This window comes from Psittacula echo, assembly GCF_963264785.1.
Source record: "Psittacula echo genome assembly, chromosome: 11".
In the NCBI taxonomy this organism is placed as follows: Eukaryota; Metazoa; Chordata; class Aves; order Psittaciformes; family Psittacidae; genus Psittacula; species Psittacula echo.
The window spans coordinates 1712823-1733548 of NC_137746.1; the positions used below are offsets into that span (position 1 = coordinate 1712823).

The window sequence follows — 20726 nt, forward strand, 5'->3', positions numbered from 1 at the left end:
TGGAGCACTGTGTGCAATTCTGGTGTCCTCAACATAAAAAGGACATGGAACTGTTGGAACAAGTCCAGAGGAGGGCCACGAGGATGGTCAGGGGACTGAAGCACCTCCCGTATGGAGACAGGCTGAGAAAGTTTGGGCTGTTCAGCCTGGAGAAGAGAAGGCTGCATGGAGACCTCATAGCAGCCTTCCAGTATCTAAAGGGGGCCTACAAGGATGCTGGGGATGGACTCTTCATCAGGGACTGTAGTGACAGGACAAGGGGTAACGGGTTCAAACTGAAACAGGGGAAGTTTAGATTGGATCTAAGGAAGAAATTCTTTACTGAGAGGGTGGTGAGGCACTGGAATGGGTTGCCCAGGGAGGTTGTGAATGCTCCATCCCTGGCGGTGTTCAAGGCCAGGTTGGACAGAGCCTTGGGTGCCATGGTTTAGTGTGGGGTGTCCCTGCCCGTGGCAGGGGGGTCGGAACTGGATGATCTTAAGGTCCTTTCCAACCCAAACTGTTCTATGATTCTATGTGAAACCAAAGCTGAGCAACAGCAGCAAGACCCCAAACCTCCTGTGTGCTGCACCCTGCACATCTCCCAGGGGGTCTGTGTCATCCACACAGCATGCGCGACTTGTGATCCACATGGAGAGGCTCGGGGGGTCCTTGGAAAGGTTCTGTAGCTGCTGTAAAAGCATCTGAGGAGCCTCTGCTCCTCCTGCTGAGGCATGGGAAGGGCTCCACCAGCTCACTGCAGCGTTGTCATCCTTGTGCTTGTCTTCTAAACCACCTTGTCAGCACAGCCAGAAGCGATAGGTGATAACTGCAGATGTGACAGTTACGCTGCCTCTTGCCTCCCTCGAAGCGTGTAACAACAAAATGCATAGGCACGAGCAGAGGCTTTGATCTGCTCCTTGTGTATTTATTGCAGGATGTTTGTCTTTGCTTTATCTGGAATCTCGTAGCCAAATCAGGCCTGGAAAACTCTTCCCTCTAGTGTTCAGCTGGGTTCGTGCTGCAGCGCACGCAAAGCACAGCACCTCTGTGGCTGTGTGAAAGGCAAAGCAGCCACCGGGCTAGGACCTGGGTCACCCCATGGGCACCATGGAGCTGCTCACCCCACTGCTGCTCACCTGGCTTGTTTCTCCTCCCTTCCTCCTGCTGCAGGTGAACATCATCCCCATCATTGCCAAAGCAGACACCATTTCCAAGAGCGAGTTGCACAAGTTCAAGATCAAGGTGATGAGCGAGCTGGTCAGCAATGGGGTGCAGATCTACCAGTTCCCCACGGACGATGAAGCGGTCGCTGAGATCAACTCGGTGATGAACGTGAGTACTGGTTCCGGTCACACTGATGGCTGTGACAGATTGAACTGCTGCACAAAACTGTATTTAAAAGGCAAGTTCCACCGGGATTGTCCGGGCACTGAATCTGTTTGCGAGTTGAGCTGAGGATGCGAGAGGTGCTCAGGGCTGTTGTGTGCGGAGTTAATCACAGCGTGGCTCTGATTGAATGTGTGGGCTCTCTGGAGAAACTGCTCCGAAATTTGTTTTATTGACTGTTTGAAGAATACTTTCGTTAAAATTCATTCTCTCTGCCTTTGAGGCTGCCCCTCACATGAGGAGGGGGAAAGTGGGAATGAAACTTACAGTTAAGATGCATGTTATTCATCACTTAAAGCTGAGCAGGGAAACCCTGGTTTAAACTAAAGAAGAAAAATGATTCGACTCTATTTTGTCTTTTTGGGATTCAAAGATAAACTTCAGAACAAGTGCAAAACACCTTCAGGTTTCCCATCTCCCAGACCACAGTGTAGCTATTGCAGTCGGAACAGCTGAGATGCCTCCATGTTGATTTTTTAGCTAAAAAGCAGCTTTTTCATCACAACGAGCATCTTCCTGCATGGCTGTTTCTGATTAAATGCTTTGTCTTTTATCCCTCCTCCGCCTTTCAAATTTACTTTAAATCTCAATAGCCAATTGATTTCTGGGTCAAGTAGATGGGTGTTTTCACCAGAATAGCTCTTTTTTTGCTGAATTCATAAGAAATTGGAGGCTACAACAATCTTTCTAAAGCGATTGCAAGCTGTGTGCGCTGGGGATTGAAGGGGGAATCGGGACTGCTTGGTCCATGCCCCAGTGAAAATATTCTTGACCACTTCTCTACCCATTCCACACTTGTGGATCCCTTTCTTCCTAAACGTGAAGGGTTTTGTCAGCCTCATCCCACTGAAGCGCCAGCTCCGTGGCTCCTGCGGCGCTGAGGGCAGTGCCCTGTTCCCTCGCTGTGCTCCGTGCTTTGCAGGCACATGTTGTATCCTGCTCACGTCCCTTCCAGTGCCCACACACAAACTGCTCTGCCAAGGCCTGTTTACGGATGTCTCTGCTTGTGCTTTCTGCAAGGCAGGGAGTGCCCCGCTCTTGGCGTGGGGAAAGAGCTGCGAGAACAACCTGACAAATGGATACAGGGACATCAGTGATGATCATGGTGTTCCTACAATATTTCCCCATCCAGTCCAGCCAGCAGTGCCAATAAGCTGTGCTGCAGCCTTATGGTGCTCTCTGTTGCAGTGTCCCAGTTCATAGTAGAGGCTGCTCCGAGTATTGGAGGTTAGATTCAGAGGAGGGACTTTTTGGAGTAGATCCTGGGTGAGGGGATCCAGTGGTCGGGCTGATCTCTGGGCTCAGGCACTCAGTCTCTCCTTGGCTCTGTTTCAGGCTCATCTGCCCTTTGCTGTGGTCGGCAGCACGGAGGAGGTGAAGGTTGGGAACAAGCTGGTGAGAGCTCGGCAGTACCCATGGGGAGTGGTGCAAGGTAAGGTGCTGCCTGCCAGGCGCCCACCGCAGACCTGCCTTGTGTGTGCAGGGCACCCTCTTCATCCAGCTCTGCCCTCGCCAGCACATGTGTGTGGAGGTGCCCTGGGCTGAGCACTGCAGAAACGTCCTGTGCAGCCTTTTGTGGGTTGGCCAATCTTCCCTTTGCATTCCCATTCCATTCCTACCAGCAGGCAGTAATGGTCAATGGGAATCCCTGCATCCAAGGGGCTGTGTTGTGCTCTGTGTGGGACAACAGCTGGAAGTCCTCGGGAGGGGAGTGCCTGGAGTCAATCTGCATTTGGGCTCTGCTGTGTGTGCGGTTTGCTGAGTCCTCCCTTTGCCTCCATCAGTTGAGAACGAAAGTCACTGCGACTTCGTGAAGCTGCGGGAGATGCTGATCCGGGTCAACATGGAGGATCTCCGGGAGCAGACTCACACCCGCCACTATGAGCTCTACAGGAGGTGCAAACTGGAGGAGATGGGTTTCAAGGACACCGATCCTGACAGCCAGCCCTTCAGGTGAGCGCCCTTCATGGCTGTAGCATCCACACAGAGCAGTAGTTTGCTACTGACACTCCAAACAGGCAGGTTTGTAGGTAATATCCTCAGTGCTGCGCTGGCAGGAGCTAGCACTGGGGTTGAACTTTGCAGCTGGCTTGAGCGTTCCCTCCCCTGTTTGTCTTCAGGCAATGCAGGCAGGTGGGCATTTCCCCATCCCTAACTCCCCGGTGTCCAGAGAGTCTGGATTTTGTTTCCTTTCTTCCCCAGCCTCCAAGAAACGTACGAGACCAAAAGGAAAGAGTTCTTGGGAGAGCTCCAGAGGAAAGAGGAAGAAATGAGGCAAATGTTTGTTAACAAAGTCAAGGAGACGGAGGCAGAGCTGAAGGAGAAGGAGAGAGAGGTGGGTGTGCCGAAAACCCGTGAGAGGAGCCCAAAACGCAGCCAGCACAGGAGCTGGGGCTGGGCAATGTGAATCCTGGAGAGCACGTGCAGCTCTGGAGCAGAGCAGCCAAAGCGCGCACACACACACACGTCCCCCCACTCGGAGAAGGGGACACGGGGTAATGTTTTCAGAGCAGCATCCCTGGTTGAAGTGCCTCAGAAACAGCAGCTCTCCCCACCCTGTGCTGTGTGTAGGAGACTCGGGTGCTGCTTGGTGGCTGAAGGGCGGTGCAGGATGGTTTGGTGAGCATCCGTGTCGGATGGCTCACTGGGCAGCAGAGGAAAGGGGGGAGCCGGAACCCCCAGGTCAGTGTTGTGAGGCCATGGGCAGCCATCGGGACTGGGGAGGAGATAAATGGACCATCTGCGAAACCAGTGAGGAATAAAGAGCCCACAGTGTCCACAGAGCAGGGATCCTCAGTGCACATACCAGGGCCCACGCTCTCTCCTGGTTTGATGTATGTGATATATTCAGCTCACAGCAGACCCAGATTCATTGTGTCTTCACTGCTTTTGGTGAAGGTCAGCTCTGCTGGGGGCTGTCACGGTGCAAGGGCACCGCTGGGCCCCACCATCCAGCCGGTCTCTGTGGGGTGGTGGGGTGAAGCAGGGCAGGGGGTCACAGCCCCGTGGCTGTGCTGGGTGCGACGCTCAGAGGGTTTGTCTCCCCTCAGCTGCATGAGAAGTTTGAGCACTTAAAGAGGATACACCAGGAGGAGAAACGGAAGGTGGAGGAGAAGAGGAGGGAGCTGGAGGAGGAGATGAACGCCTTCAACCGGAGGAAAGTAGCGGTGGAAACCTTGCAGTCCCAATCCTTGCAGGCTACCTCACAGCAGCCGCTGAAGAAGGACAAAGACAAGAAAAAGTAAGTGACTGAGCTCGAGTCTTTCTCCTCTGCTGCCGGGAAGGTCAGCGTCTGCTGGGGTGCTTTAGTGTTGGTCAATGCTTTAGGCAGCAAACGGAAAAGGGGGTTTTGGAATCCTAATTCCTGCTGTTCTGACTGCTTCAAGAGACGGGCTCCTGGGGAAGTGGTGGCTGCAGCGAGAGGGATTTGCACTTTGGGGCCATTCTCTAAAGGCTGAGAGTCCCGGAGGGTTTGCTCTCGCCTCTGGGGCAGGCAGCTCCTCTGCTCCTGGGGACCAGCACAAGCTGCATCTTCTCTGCAGCGTGGGATGATCTTGGCATGGTTGTAATGTCTCTCAGATGTGGTCCCCATCATCTGTAGGCTTGGGGCCCTCTGCAGAGTTGTTTTTAGAAGCAGAGTTGTAAAGAAGGAAGCAGCGGCTTAGAGAGAAGATACATTGGGAATTCATGAGGGCTCCGTGTGAAACAGGGCTCCAGGACACAGCTCTGCTCACCAGAAAGATCTTTTCCCCTACAGGCAGAATTCTTATCTCAGCTTGCTGCAAGTTAATACACATTGCTGGAGCCTGCAGGAGTGTGGAGGAGGGCATGTAAATAATGCTCCTTCAGGCACCTGAAGGTGTAAAGATAGAGCAGGAATGGGCTAACAGGGTTAAAAAGAAAAGGGGTGTGTGTGATCCTGCTTCCATTCAAGCCAGTCTTCAAGGAACACTGGCCAGGGAGTAAAATGAGAAGCACCATCACACAAGCTGGCAATTCTGTTACTCCAGCATCTTTTGTTACTTCCTCTTGTGTGAAGGAGCTTAAGAGTCTGAGCTGCATCCTATCAAACCCAGCACGGGCTGGTGGCAGTGCTCCTGAGCCTTCTAGTGATGGAAACTAAAACAAGACCATCAAGAGTGGCAACACTCGAGGTGCTCTTGGCAGCACAACGTTCAGCTTCGCCTTGCTGATGAGATCTTGTGCTCTGATACTTCTGAACTGCAGCACTAGAGGAGCTCATTCTGGGCACTGACATGCTGGTAAATTGCCTCATCCCATGAAAGATGAGTGTGTATTCTTTAACCTATTTCCTTGGGAATGTGTGTTGGTGTTAGAACGACACAAACCCTCTCTTTTCTGCAGACCTCTCAGCATCCTTTGGCCATGTCCCATCTCACATGTAGAATTCAAAACAGTTTGTAAAATATGTTGCTGAAAACAGGGTTTAATCCAGCTGAACTCACACATGAATTAGGGGTTGAACCCTGGGCCAGGCTGAGGCTGGGTCTGCTTTGAAAGAGGCGAGCACGCTGAGCTGCACACTGGTACCTTGAGAGAGTGATGCCGGTGCTGGGATGCTCTGAGGATGCTGTGCTGTGCGCTGGCCAGGCTGGAACACTGCAGCTTCCCCTCTGCTCCATCTGCCTGTGACAGGAATGGGTTTCCTGGGCTTTGCTGGCTTTATCCTGCCTGAGATGCGAGTCTGGACACCTTCTTCTGGTGGTGAATAGGAGCCGGCCATGGTCAGGAGCGGGGCTGGGAGAAGGCAGCTCAGGGGGTGTACAGAAGACCAAGGGGCACCCACAGCATGGTGGGACCCTGCTTGGTGCTGGGGCTCTCTTCTGCTTCAGAGCATGGCTGGAGGGGGTGCACCATCACCAGGAATAAAACTGGTAACTTAGGGAGATATGGTTTTAATGGGGTTTGGGTTATTTGGGTTTTTAGCTTTTTTGGGTGGGTGTTTTTTTTGGCTTCATCTGGGAGGCATCTAAAGGAGCAGGGGGTCCTGTGGAGCCTGTGAGGCTTCAGCCGGCTGAGCGCACGGTGCGGGCTGTGCTGTGTTTTTGTGCAGTGAGTTTCTGATGCTGTATGGATGTGATGGAGCTGGAGGAGTATCCTGGGTTTATGGGCAAGACGTTGGGAGCTTGCAGGAGCTGGGAGTATATCAGGAGTTTGGAGAGGGGGTGGGTTTGTTTCTATGTTCAGGAGAGCTGGTCAAAGCTTTTATCATCTCCTGTTTCAACACAGTGCTTTTAGTGGCTTTAATAAGTGAGAAATGAAGATGAATTGCAGGTGTCAAGGGGAAATGCAAGTGTTTGTGCTGAGGCTCTCCACTCGTGCTTCCCTGTGCCAGGCAGGTTGCGCTCCAGTGTGGAATTTGCTCTCCCCCATTGGTCTTCAGGTGCCCGAGCAGCCTTTGCCCTTCCTTTCCCTTGTTTTGTTTTTAACATATTTCGTTACATTTTGCTTTTTGTTTCGTTTTCATAACTTTAATTTATGCTTTTGTTTTTTATGCTTTGTTTCTTTCAGTTAATCACACACAGACTTTCAGGCCAAGAGTGGACTTGGTGCTTTCATGTATTAAGTTGCTTGAGTTTCCCACCCTGTGACCCTTCTCATAACATTGTGTGAGTGGACCAAAGTGAAAGAGAAAATGAGCATCTTCGGTGCTGGCGGTGTAAGGACTCCCTGTTATCCGTGCAGAGTGTGGCAGGAGGCTTGGAGGAAGTAACCATGCACATTTTGTTAAACAAAGGCAACTAATCCGTAAAATAAGATGTTTTGTTCTAAACCCAGTGGTCGAGCAGCCGGGTGTACAGCGACCGTAACTGTTTGTCTGACCTCACCATACCCACCAGCTAAATCATTGCTTTCTAGCTTTGATTTTCCTTTGTAATTCACTTGGTGACTGCCGGAGGCTCATCGGCCTCCGCCTGTACGGGCACAAACGGGAGGAGTGGTGTGAAGGATGCTCAAACCTTTGTTTTTCTAACAAAGTTCTCCATTTGAGTCAGTTCAAACACAGCGCTCAGACTTTCTGCCCTGGGAGCCCTGCTCAGAGTAACCCTCATTCCAGTAGTTCTGTATTTTACTCCTGAATTAATCTAAACGCTTTCTACATCATTTATAAGAAATATCTATCTATCTATCTATATATAAGGAGAGTGGTTATAAAATTCATGGGACAATGTTTTGAGTTTACTGCTAAAGTAGAACATTTATAGAGAAAGATTTTTCATAAGAGTGTGTTGTATAAATGTGGAGCTGCAGGATTTGTGCAGCTTCCCAGTTGTCATTTACCAATGTACTTTACTGTGTGGCAAAGCTATTTAAGCAGTCATCTTTACTCTTTAACCTTAAACTTATTATGTGCCTAATAAGGAAACTCCCCTAATCTTGAGCTATGCACCCTATTTATATGGATAGGCGTTATTCCTCTTGGAAGGTGCTTCCCTTAACACTCCTCGTGCCTGGAAATCACGGCCTGGTTTTCGTGGGCAGCTCAGCTCAGAGGAATAATTAGGATCAATGTTAGTTTTTTCCACGCAAACCGTTCTGTGATCAGGCAGGACAATAGCTGAAGAGAGGCTTTTACTGGCTCTCTTGTCATGGAATAATAGTTGGACCCAATTCCATCCATCCAACAGGTAACAGGCTAAAAGAAAGCAAATACGTTATATTAACCCCCACATAGTGTCTTTAGGGTTTATGAGAGCACTGGCTGGCTGACTGTTAGTTGTGAAGGTGTACGTTTTCATCTAGTTATCCATGTTACAGGGCTTTCCTAATGCTTTCTTCCTTAAAGGCTTGTCTTTAAGCTGTCAGCAAATTCCTTCTTTGAGGTACAGAACGGCCTTGCGCCTTGGCTGTTATGGCCTGTGTGAGGGCAGCCCTTGCTGGATTCTAAGATGAGGTTCTCTAACTTGCATATCCCAGTACAGCAGGGGTTTGTTTCTGGTTCATATTGCTTTCCCAATACATGCTCAGGTGTTAAACTCTTCTCGTATGGCCTTTCATTTGGATGTGCTGCGAAGCAGTGTTACTGGGTGCTGGTGAGAAAGAACCTCACAAAGATCTCGCGGGTACCCTCCGGAACAGGCTGCTTGTCAAAGAGGAATTGCTGTGTGTGCTCATTAGGAGTCTGCTGAAAGCTGAGCATTAATGTCTAAGGCTGTGCCTCTGGGTGGATGTTTTAAAGAGCCAAATATAGGAGGGTTCATGTCTTGTTCTCAGAGAAACGAACGAGGAACCCAACCTGTTGTTACATGCAAGGAGACAATTCCAGCTCATGCTGACCACAGTCCAACCACGTAGTGAATGATGGGCAGGACGCTGGTGTTCCGCTGGTGAGAGAAGCTCTGGTGCAGTAATTGCAGGAGGGAGCAGCACTGTTTGGTTTACTGTTAGTTTTACTTCTCAAGGTGGCTGCTGCTGTGCAGGCCAGGATAAAAGCACATCCGATGGTCCTGGGTGTGCAAAGAGCCTTTTCCAGTCGATTGTTCTCTCCCGATCTCCTGCTGCAGCCAGCAAGATCTATGCAAACGATTTTAACTGCCCTGGCTCATCAGAGATCGATTCTTTTGTCCTAGAGTTAGGAAATCAGGTTATGAAGAGCAATAATGAAAGAGTAAAACCCTTCAAATCCATGGGCATTGTGGAGAAATTCCCAGCTTTTTCTGATGAAGACATTCAGAATGTATGTAACAATATTTTAATGATGATGATTATTATATTACTTTGACTTTATGTTGTGACAGACATCCCTTTTCCTTGTAGTTACTTGTTCTTAGAGCACTCAACACCATAATCTCCCCAATGGGACTCAGTCATGCTTTTTCCTCTAGTACTTGGTTTTCCCTTTGGCTGAGACAAGGTCTCACGATGTGGTATGTAGGGTTTTTATTTAACAACTTACAAATACAAGATGATGCTAATCTCAATCCAGTCCCAAGACTTACATCTTGTAGGCTAATAGAAGTGAAAGAAAACCCCTTCAGAACTGACCGGAACTGTTCAGTTAAGCATCTTGCAGTTGGTTTATATATTTATCTGTAAAAGGTTGGTATTAATGGGAAAAACTATCCATTGTTTTTTATCATTTAACCATTTACCATCATGTATGTTGTCTGCTTTCTAATTTAAAACATGTTTTGTGGGGCTCTGAGCTCTGTAGGCTTCATGTCTGGCTTTGGTGGATGGCCCAGGGTGGAGCTGGAGAGGTTGGCTCAGAGCCGTGGGGACCTGCAGCATCCCTTCCCTTTGCCATCCGAACACGGGGGTTGTTGGTTGGTTTTGGGGTGTTTTTTTGACTTTCATTTCTTTCCGCTGGCTTTGTACGTTGTTTTCTTTGATTAAATCTCACGTGTATTTTGAGTTCTTGTGGTGTCGTTTATTTAGTGGCGCATTTCCTGTGGGTCTCTGTTGAAATGACAACGTGGTGTGATTGGAAGCGTTACCAGGCACAGGATGTCTTGTGACTCTTGGGAGCATTCCAAACTGAAATTAGCCAGCTCATTAACAATTAGTTAATCATGCAGCGTGCGGAAAGGCGCCTCATCTGGAACTGGGGAGAGATTTGATGCTATTAATTCAAATGCCATCCCTAATTGGGCAAAAGGAGCCTTGAAGCTCATTGGCACGTCTCCTGTGGGATCTGGTGACTGGGTAGATGGGAGATCTGGGTACCCTAGATGTACCAGCAGGTTGGCTGATGTGATGCTGCCCAAAGAGGTGGTTTAAGGGTGGGATGAAAGGGGAGAGAGGTGGAGGGTTTCCCAGTGCCACTTCCAAGGCTGGATGCTTTTTCCATGTAGTACACTTAGGTTAAAGCCAAAACTAAGCACAGCTTTAGGCTGGGGCTCCTTTTCAGAGTGCTGCTGCTGAAGCTTTACCCTAAGGCCTGTCCCTGGAGTCTGTTCTGTGTTATCACTTCATATGAAGTTATTTTGGGGTAATTTAGGGTCTCTGGGTTTTATTTGTTATTGGACTGAGATCAATGCCGCAGTTCAGACCAAGCCAACAAGTGGAGTTGGCTGATGCAGTGTTTGCTGAAGGGCTGCTTCTGATGGAGCGTTTTCTGCAGCCCCGGTTCCAAGCGCAAAAGCAAGCCAGTGATCTTGGCTGGATCCTGGCTGCTTCCAAGATCATCTTAGGAACGTGCAGGTGGACTGTGCTGTTGCTGCAGGAATTGGCCGGTGTGAGAGACCTCTGCTGTCTGTATTTAATACGCAGCTTGCTTTGAAGGCATCGGGCAGTTCTGAATGTCCTGTGTGCTGCCTGTTGGAATCCCGCCTTTGTACTGGGCCAGGCTGGTGCCCAGCTCTGGTACTGAGGTGACCAGAAGCGGTGGCTGGAGCTGGTGGGACATTGCCTGTAGCCATCACTGACTCAGTGAATCAGTTGGGGAATAAAGGTGGTAGAGACCAGTCATTTTAAAGCTGAGCCACCTGGTGAAACAGGATGATGGGCATTGGCAAGTGATCTTCCATAGGAGCAATGTTAAGGTTATTCATTAATATCTATGCAAAGCCCCTAGAGATGCTTGCAACAGAGTGAGGAATGCAGAGGGCTTTAAGCTCAGCAGTGAGGTAGGTCCTGACCATGCTTTGCAGCTGCAGAGCCGAAGCCCAGTGACCAAGACCCCAGGACATGTCAGTGCTTTCCCTTCAGGAGACAACCCAAACCCAACCTGGTCTCCCTGTCCTTGGCTGTTCTATGGGACAAGCACAAAGCCACTGGCCCAGGCTGTGTGTCCTGGCCAGGCTGGGACAGCTCTGTCCTTCTCCCACCCCATCACAGCACGCAGCTCCTCAGACATTCACTCCAGCAGCCATTCCTCATTCCAGCTTCCAGTCAATCCTCTGGTCACTGGCTCCAAACAAGGTCTTGGCAGCTGTGAGAGCTCCTCTGGGTTGTGATGGTTTAAATTCAGACGCCTGCACCCAGCCCCACACGTTAGATCCGTACATTGACCCTTCATGCTGTCTTAATGTAAGTAACTGAAACTCAAACACTGATTCTCTTCTTGTTCTTTCTGTAGCTTTTTTAGTCTGCCCAGTGCGTGCTCCATTGCATCAGGAAGATATGTTAATTAGAAGATTTATTAAGGCCAAAACATCTCATGCAGAAGAAATTAATTGGTGCTTTCACCTTTAAGCTTGCACTATATTGCCCTGAAGAGATTATATAGCAAGGACTAAGATGCACCGTGCCTTCTGATTGGGAACAGTTTGCTCCATCAGGTTTCTTGATAAAGTTGAAATCTAAGATAACTTGCCCAAAGATAAACCTGCTAAGGGAGGCTGCTGCATGGCTTGCACTAAACCCACAGCCCTGATCTGCGGGTGAGGTCACAGAGCAGTTAACACTGACCCAGCTTCCATGGGGACGGGGGACAAGGCGGGATAGTGCAAGGGGAGCATTCGGCTTTGCTGCTGCTGCTGCAGTGGGGGCTCTGTGTGTCCTCCCTCGCTCTGGTTTGGGGATGGACCTGGAGAACCTCCTAACGTCCCTTTCCGCTGCATTCTCACGTTTCTTGGCAATAACTCTTCCGTGTAGCTTTTCTCCTTGGACTCACAGGTTTATAACCAAAGCAGCCTTTGTCCTAGGGCCGCAGAGCTGTGCCTCACACCTTAACCCTGCCCACCTCCCTCCGCTGCTTCGGGACGGGTAACACTGGCGGGATGTGGTGGGTGAGAAGGGAACTGTTTTAAAGGACAACTAAAGGTTCTATGTTAACAGAGGGGAAATGGTTTAAAGCTGGAGACTGGGTGTTCCTGGCTGTGAGCTGGGTCTGTAACAGACTGACTTCCCCTTACACACATACTTGTTTAAAAACCCCAACAGGTTAAACTGAAGCGTGACGTCTGTGCCCCAGTCTGACTCCACACAGAGCAGGGAGATGCCCCAGTTTCTCTTTGTCTTAAACCAAACCTTGTAAATGAATCTCAGGAATGACCTGCTTGTACCAAAGTTGGGTTTAATAAAAACAAAACTGACTTGTTTAACAAATACCTGTTAAAACCATGTTTTGTACATCAGTTACAGTCCCTGCAACAGCAGAGTGCTGTGGCCAAATTCACCACCCTCAAAGTTACTCCAGATTCCCTCTGTTGTAACCCCCTTGCCCTGCGTATCTGATTGCAGTGTGATGTCCCCTGTGCAGCCCCACACATCTGGGGCCAGCAGCCTTTTTCCCCTTCTCCAGCTGCTCCTGCCTTGGACCAGCAGAAAACCAGTCCTTAGTAGGAGGCTTGAGGGCAGCTTGCACCCTGTGCCCCTGCCCTGTGTGGGACAGGGTGACAGAAGCAGGATGGGGTAACTGGAGCGGGCTGCACCAGGACCCCCACGAGGTTCCCTCCTGAGCAGGAGTGAGCTGGGATGGAGAGGATGGTGTCGGGGCACTGACAGCCACAGGCACTGAGCTCTTGTCCCCTGGGTGCGTTGCACGTGGCAGTCACCGAAACCTCTGGATGCCCTCGACATAGACTAGAACTGGGAAATATATCTCAGCATCAAACAGGTACGTGGGGTGAAATAACCAAACTGGGCACGTGGGGATGTTCCGGAGACTCCCAGCCCTTGCAGGCAGCAGGGACTGAACCCCACGTTGAGCACATTCACTGCACATCACTCATCCCTGCAGTGGGTGAGGAAGGCTGCAGTGGAAGCAGGACCAGGTGAGAAGCAGCCAGGGCCTGGCCGGGCTGGGTCTGAGGGGCTGTGGGTTCTGACCAAAGACTTTTTGTATTGTGTGGTAAAGCGGAATGGCTCTAACAATCCCTGAGCAGCAAGTGCTGGTTGGTGAGGGCCCAACGGAACAGTGCTTGTGGACAAGAAACAATTCCCATACCTTGTAGGAACCGGGACTGGGTCTTTAATGGCTTAACCAGGAAGGGGCACAGACCTCAGAGCCCTGGATTCCAGGAGAAGCCTTAAGGAAAAGGGGAGGTTTGATTCTCAGCCTTCTCGCTACTGAATGAAAACCTTGGCTCCACCTGAGAACTGCTCTTAGAGCAGCACTGGGAGCTCCCCCTTCCTCGAAAGCAGCTGCTGTGGCTCTCCCATGGGGCAAGTGAGATTAGCTCTCATAAGAGAACAATGCAGTGAGCTGGATGAAGGGCTCAGCCTGGCACACTTCATCACAGCTACTTCCAAAACAGTCTCTGGTCCGTTTGATTCTCTCTGGTGCAGTTCTCAGCCTTCTGCCAACTTGATCCCTGAGGTGCAGGATTGTGACCAAGTCCCTCCCCCAGCTCTCTGAATTTATGTGATGTTAAAACCAAGAGGCAGTACACACTGCTCAGGAAGGACGTAAGAAATAGAGAGGCAACACCAACGTGTCATTATCCTCTGAGAAACAGCAGCACTTCCACCGTGTTGTGTTGTCTGCTCTGTTCTCTGGGACAGGTTCTGCAGTTGCTGCTTCCAAGGCAGTAACTCCCCACTGGTCCCTCTCAGGGGAGGATGTGGGGAGCTTCCTCCCAGCCCTCAGCTGAGGCACCAGCCACCCATGTGCACCCACCCACTGCTTTCTCCCACATCCTCACTGTGCAGGGGTCTGAATCCATCACAGCATTCATCGGTCCCTGTGGTGTCATCAGGAATTTGGGCTGTAGGAGGTGTGCAAGGCGCTAAACCTGGGTGGTTTACAGCAACCCTCAGCCTTGCTTGATGGGAATTCTTCAGTCCAGAAGGGTTGTGGTGCAGTGGCCTTGCCTTGGGATGGCCCTGGGTGGCTTGGCTGATGGGGTAGAAAACGCAAACAGCGTTGGGTGGCTGCAGGCACATGAGCTCTTGATCCACACGCTCTTTGCAGCTGATGAATTCAGTGCTGTTAACCTGTAAGGAAAGATGCAGATTGTATGGAAGTTCAGGCTGTCTCCTGGCTGCTGCTCCTGTAACTCTGTAATGGGGTTTATTTATTATGGGGTTATGGGGAGGGTAGGGACAGGCTGCATTGATGCCCCATATCAGCAATATGCATATTGACCCTGATGCAAGCCACGTAACCAGGAGCTCCTGAAGCACTACGCAGAAGGTGGGTAAGCTCTCCCTCCTTTTAGGAGGTGCCATTGGTCAGGAGGGCAGCAGGAGGCTGGGTTACTTCAGGCAAATTCAAGAGCACAAATGGGTGGATATAAACCCGACAGCCTGGGTCTCCAGCCTTCGAGGTACGGTGCCTCAACAGGCACGTGTCTGATGTACCTGGAGAACAGCTTGAAAAGAACAAAGCCCAGAGGTTGCCTCTAATGTGGATCAACAGAAGCCAAACTGATTGTATTGTGAAAGCCATGTAACTGTACTTAGGGGTTTCTGCAGTGCTCAGTGGGAGGCTGGGACCTGGTGGGCAGCTTTGTAGGTGCTCTCAGACACTTCCACTGCAGGAGAATGGGAGTCAGGGGCTACCTGTGGCCAAACAGTTTGGAAGCCTCCCTTCTCTACCCAAGGGAGGGCCCTCTCCCATTCCCACCCCTTAACTGCGGTTTCATTCCACCTTTTGTTAGCACTGGTGAGGTCTGCAGCAACAGAACATGAACACATGATGCTCAGGAGGCTGTTAAAGTGCAATGTTGGTTGTAAATACACCTGTGCTTTAATTTATCAGTGGCCCGGCCTCAAGATTTGTGACCAAAGGCCATTTTGATTCCTACCTGTGCTTTCTTTAGCAGATCAGTAATAACAGGAAGCCAATCAGGAGTCTGCCTCTCCAGCTCCAAGGTGATGATCACCAAGGCCAATGTGGAGCCCTTAAACTGCAATAGCTGGTGGCACGCCATACAGTGCTGTAGCTGTCTGGTCAAGAGCGCGACGTGGAGGGAAGGATTTCTCTGAGGCAGCCCATGTAGTAGATGGGGCCAGTTGGACATCACCATGGCATGGAACTGGAGAGAAGAGAAAGTATATATATTAACCCCCCCTGAGGTCAGTGGACTTTCTATGTTTTCCTATGTTATCAATCAGAAGTACAGACTAATTTCATTTCATATCAGGAAACCCAAAGGGTTCCCCCCACACCTTACTTTTTTGGGTGTTTTGTGTTTGTACTTGCCAACCATTGAACTGGGTTTTTTTGAGCTTAAAATGAATGTACAAGGTCTGTGTTTCCTAACGATTTCTGAAGTGTCTGCGTTCTCCAGATTGCTATCCAGAAGATAAATTCAGGCCAGCAGATATGAATAGAAGCAGATATAGAACCTATAAGTGACTGCACTCTGAATTTACCAAGGAAACAAGCACCTAAAAAGGCAGTTTTCACAATCAGCAGCCTAAGATGGCTTAATATTTGCACATAACCTTAAGAAAAGGGATCCAGGATGTGTTTGTATCACATAATTTTTGCCTTACTAGCACATGATCATTTCTTGAAGACAAAATTCAATTGTTTCTAACAAATGTTTAGTAACTGCAATGTGAACTAAGTGCCAGATTGGGGTAGTCTCATTGCCTGAACCAGGGGTGGATCATTAGCGGGATGAAAAGGAAAATGGTTTAAGAAAAACTTGTGTGTGAAATGTAGCAAAACTCTGACAGCTTTCTATGTACAGTATTAATAGAGGGAAATAGGTAGAAATATTTTTGCAGTGTGTATTTAAGAAAATAAAAATGGCATATAGTGGTGCATATGAGAATCTTTTTAATGTCCGTTTTAGTTGTCCTTTAAAGAAGGAAGAAGTTCTTTATAAGGGAGAAGTTCTTCCCTGTGAGGGTGGTGAGGCACTGGAACAGGTTGCACAAAGAAGTGGTAAATGCCCCATCCCTGGCAGTGTTCAAGGCCAGGCTGGACTTGGGCAACATGGTCTAGTGTTAAGGAGTCCCTGCCCGTGGCAGGGGGTTGGAACTTGCTGATCTTAAGGTCTTTTCCAACCCAAATCATGCTGTGATTCTATGAAGGGAGTAATTTTCTGAGTAGAATTAAAGGTTTTAAATAGTATAAACTTTTAAATATAAATTAAGGAAATAAACCTCACTGTACCATTCTTCAAAAGGCTTGCAGATAGCTAAGGACAGGGAGCTTGCGGAGCACCATGGGGTGGATGTGTGGGGTGTGTATGTGTGTGCCTCTGTGTTTTCTAGTCTTCTTTGACAAGGAGCTGTTTCTTTGGAGAAAACCAATTTGCAAACCTTAGTGCTTACAATGTGTAAGAAATCCATTGGTGTTGCTGTGTAAAGGTCCCAGTGAAGCTTACCTAGTATAACTCTTTCCATTCGCAAGATCTCAGCTGGAGAGCATTTGCAAGCACTCTGCACCGCGAGCATCTTCACCGATGGTATTATCTGTAAAAAGAAATCATTACAAATAATAAAGAAGCCAGTGTCCTCCATCTGTGTGGTTCTCTGTATCTTGACAAATTTATACACCTCCAGAGTGCTAAGCTCAGTCAACATTTCCTAGGTAACTCCTGTCCTAAATGAGGGCCACTGATGCTCGCCATGAACCATGCACATCACCCCACAGGCGATGGCTTACCCCACGAGCTCCCTTAACACTGCATCAGTGAGGCACGGTCCCTGCTACCAGTGTCATTGGGTTTGCTCCTCTGACAAGCCAGGAGGAGGCTTCCTGCTGGCCTGTTCCATGGGCCCTTGGTGCTTGTCTTGTTTCCTGTGGTCACTGACACAGCTGAGAGGAAGAGCAACCTCAGCAAGACACGTCTTGAGAAAGGCTCTGAGGAGCATTTCAGCTTGGCCGTGGTTTGAAGACATGCATGTCTGACACTAACCCCTGGGTTTCCTGTTCTTTTTTGAAAGAGAATGAATAGAAATGCAGTCTGAAATGCTTGTGGCTAGGGGTTGTAACTGAAGGAGTCTGTCAGTGCACTTCTGCCATGAGAGGTTAGCCTGTGTAATCTCACACTTACAGGGCTAGGTGCTGATTTTACGTGCTCACCTCGAGGCGCAGACCTGAGTCATTTCCTCCCTAGGTTCAGAAACTAGTTTTGACTCCGAGTAAACTCATCTATCTTAAGCTTCCTCTGAAGAACCTCTGTTCTGTTGTGCCTACCTTACCCTCCAGGACCTAGAGCAACAGAATTACAGCCCTCTCATGTTGTGCACACAAAGCAGTGCATCTACATCCTGACTGTTCTCCCCAGACGAAGCCTTACTGTGAGCATTCTGAAGAGCAGGGAGAGCTTTAAGGGCAGGAGGAGGGAAACACATCCATTATAAAAGCAAACACAAGTCCCTCATCCCTAAAGGTCACAATTCTTCCAAACAGTGATGAAACAGGCCTGAAAATGTTACTGTCAGCCCTTAAGGACTACTTGGGGTAAACAACACTTCATTATGCCCAAGCTGTTGAAAGACCTGGAAACATGAACACATTGAACGCAAGAGATGAGGTTAGTGTGCTTAAAACTGAACATACAGACCTCATCTTCTTCACTGGTTTTTGCTGCAAGGACAAGGCAGGAAATTGCAGTGCACTGAAGATATTTTAATTGGGCCTGAAGGGAGAAGAAGAAAACACTGACTAAGGAAGGTGACAGTGTTGGGGAAGTGACTATCATTCTACAATAGATGCACAGGTTTCAAACCTTCATTTCAGTTACAGTTGCTTCTGAATTAGTTTAGCTGCAGAAAGCTTCATTAGAAACTGGAGACAGAGCAAAGAAATCCAAGGTGAAACAAAACAAGTCCTCTTCTTGGTGCAAGTTTTATTCATGTATCTCACAGTTTGTAGACTATGCAGTGCCACAGTGCTTACACTGCAGTGTTGCTCCTCAGCTGAGATGCTAATTGATATGCTATTAACATTCGGTATTGATCTGAATAGAACTGAGAGCTGCAAGGCTCAGCTCAACTCCTAACTTGGCTGTTGTTTCAATGGCAGGAAAAGTTGGCCTCATTGGTTAAAAATAGTGGTTTCCAAACTAAAACACTGAAAGTGATGATGCAAATGTTTTCTGTTGAGCAGAGGCAGCCAGAGGAGGGCTCTTTGTGCTTAGCCCAGCGTTCAGACTGCACTTCACACAAACACTCCTACCGAGGACTGCACATCAGTGAAACCTCATTAAACACTCAGTTCATATATAAATATACATGCTTCAAAGCCTGCCCGGCAAAGCCCCTGCCTGCTCCCTAAATCTGCTGCCAAACATAGCGCTTGCTTTGTGTATAAACCGATTACGTGCTCCTTACATCCCCACTCAGTAACTCAGGGAAAAGGGGACAGGGATTCTCTACCTTTACTGATGCTGCCAGGAACCGGTTGAAGATGCTGGTAGCCAAGGCAAAGGTTTCAGGGTAGAAGTGGAACTGAGAGCTCATTTCTGCAATCCACGGAACTGCTTTCCTGCACCATGCCAGAGAGATATCTGTGCCCTGAGAGGGAGAAGAAGTCAGCAGGGAAACACAGTTAGTGCTTTGATGATTTTGTTAACAAATCTCCCAAGGAAGGCTCAGCTCATTCCAAGTGCTCTAATTACCAGTTCAGATGTCTGCAGGCTTGGAATGAAGAAAGCTGTTGGCTGTGTCTACAGAGTGAGGGCAAGGGCAAGGTCTGGAGCAGCTCAGCACGCTCGGTGGTGTTGCCCACCCAGTCAGGCTCTAGCTGTGCTCACGGGGGCTTGGTGCTGGGCTGTACAGGAGCACTGAATGGGGAAGCACCCAGCCCTCCCCCTGCACAGAGCACGTGCACCCCCAAACTGAGCTCTTACAAAGTGCTGAGGGTGCTTGTTATTTTCCCCTCCAGAAGGCTCCTGGAGTCAGGAGCAGGTTTTGATTGAACGGCCCTTCAATTCCATTCAAGCACAATTAATAACATGTCATAGTTACGTATTTACCATTGATTTGCTGTTCTTACGTGCCCCACCACATCTCCCAAACCTACCTGAGTCAAACAGAAACATAAAGCACCTGGTTTATATAGAGCATTACAAAGATGTAAAGCAGGACAAACACAGACCCTTCTCCTCTCCACTCCTTAAGCTTAGGCCATGGAAGGATGACTTTTGCTTTCAGGTGGTCGGGACGGCAGGTTCAGCACTGCATCCCTGCAGTCCCTTAGGGACTTCCAAAAGGACAGGGAGATACCTTCAGGGTGAGAGCCTCCGGCTCTCTGGTGGTCCAGGGCGTTTCACAGCAGCTCCCTGAGCCAGCTTCCCTGGTGGCAGCCGCTGTCAAACCAAGAGACCGATAAAGCAATGTGCAGCTCCTCGTACTCAGTGTGATTTCCTCTCATGATGCCCTTTCAGCCCCGAGAGCTAAGTCAAGAGCAGCCACAGACGTGTTTGCCGCAGACAGAGCGATCCTGACCCCCGTTTTCCCCGAGGGGCAGCTCATGATGAAAGCCATCCCATTGCTACACACGGTGCAGCCCGGCTTTTCCCTCCCAGCCTGTCCGAGGTCTTGCTTGGGGCGAGCAGTACCTGTTGCTGTTTATCTCGTTCCGCACGCTCAGCTCTCCATTTGCAGAGCTGTTAAACTGCAATTTGTTATCACCTCATTGCCAGTTTCTGGCAAGCAGAGGTCTATTGTTTCTGCACAACAGCTCAGAGATGATTGTTCTTAGGAGGTTTATTAATTCCTATTCACAGTTCTCCTTAAAGCAGTTCAATCTTTCTATCAAAGGCATAAAACAGCATTGGAAATGCCACTCTCCAGACTAGGCAGGTGTTTGTATGAAATAACCATCTCAAATAATACCCTGTAAGAGCCACACAGCGAGACCATCTCAGCCTGAAACAGATCATTTCAATGCTTATGTTTTGGTGTCTCTAACAGCAGAAAGAAGACATTATAGCTATAAAATGTCTGCTTCTCTCTGTAAGCAGTGATGGATGTGGGCTCCGCATCAGTGCTTTCTGGAGGCTCACACCATTATCTCCCTTAAAAACCCCAGCGCAGCATGAACCCTCTGGAAACTGCTCTAAAGCTGAAACTCTGGGATGTGCGTGTTCCGCGCATGACTTTGGCTTTTGCTGCCACTGGATGTCAGAGCATCCAAACCCCACTTCCCAGGGCATTTGGGCAAAGAAAGAGCCGGAAACGATTCATCTGCTCAGTTTGATGCGGTGCAAAGCGCCACTGGAGCCGTGTCAGAGCCATTGGAGCCGTGTCAGAGGCACTGGAGCCCCCGTCAGCCCCACGGGCTCCAGTCGCTACCGGAACCCCACGGCCGACACCGCCCGTCCCCGCCCCGAGCGGCGCCATCACGCCGCAGTGACTCCAGCCCCGCCCCTCGCCCTCCGCCGTTCCCATGGCGACGCCCCGCCCACCCCCGCCGCTCCGCCCCGGTCATTGGCTGCGCTCTGCCACCAATGGCCGCGAGGGGCAGGCCGGGCCCCTCCTTTCCTCGCCAGGCATTGGGTGCGCGGCCTCCGCAGCGCGCGGGGATTGGTTGCGGGCCGCGG

General features: G+C 49.6%; 1 protein-coding gene across 3 annotated transcripts in view; it reads left to right on the forward strand.

Moving 5' to 3' along the window:
- The window catches only part of SEPTIN8 (septin 8), a gene marked incomplete at both ends in the record, with an annotated part of 36787 nt that extends 21583 nt beyond the window's left edge, over nt 1-15204 (forward strand). Inside the window, 6 exons of one of the 3 annotated variants that reach the window (XM_080627264.1) lie at nt 1153-1314; nt 2704-2800; nt 3153-3321; nt 3571-3703; nt 4419-4609; nt 15039-15204. In XM_080627264.1, the coding sequence (XP_080483390.1) occupies nt 1153-1314; nt 2704-2800; nt 3153-3321; nt 3571-3703; nt 4419-4609; nt 15039-15204 (918 nt within the window). Of the gene's footprint in view, nt 1-1152; nt 1315-2703; nt 2801-3152; nt 3322-3570; nt 3704-4418; nt 4614-11410; nt 11466-15038 lie in introns of those variants that run through there. The other 2 variants (XM_080627265.1, XM_080627266.1) reach the window with 2 other exon arrangements.
- Between the last annotated feature and the right edge of the window lie 5522 nt (nt 15205-20726).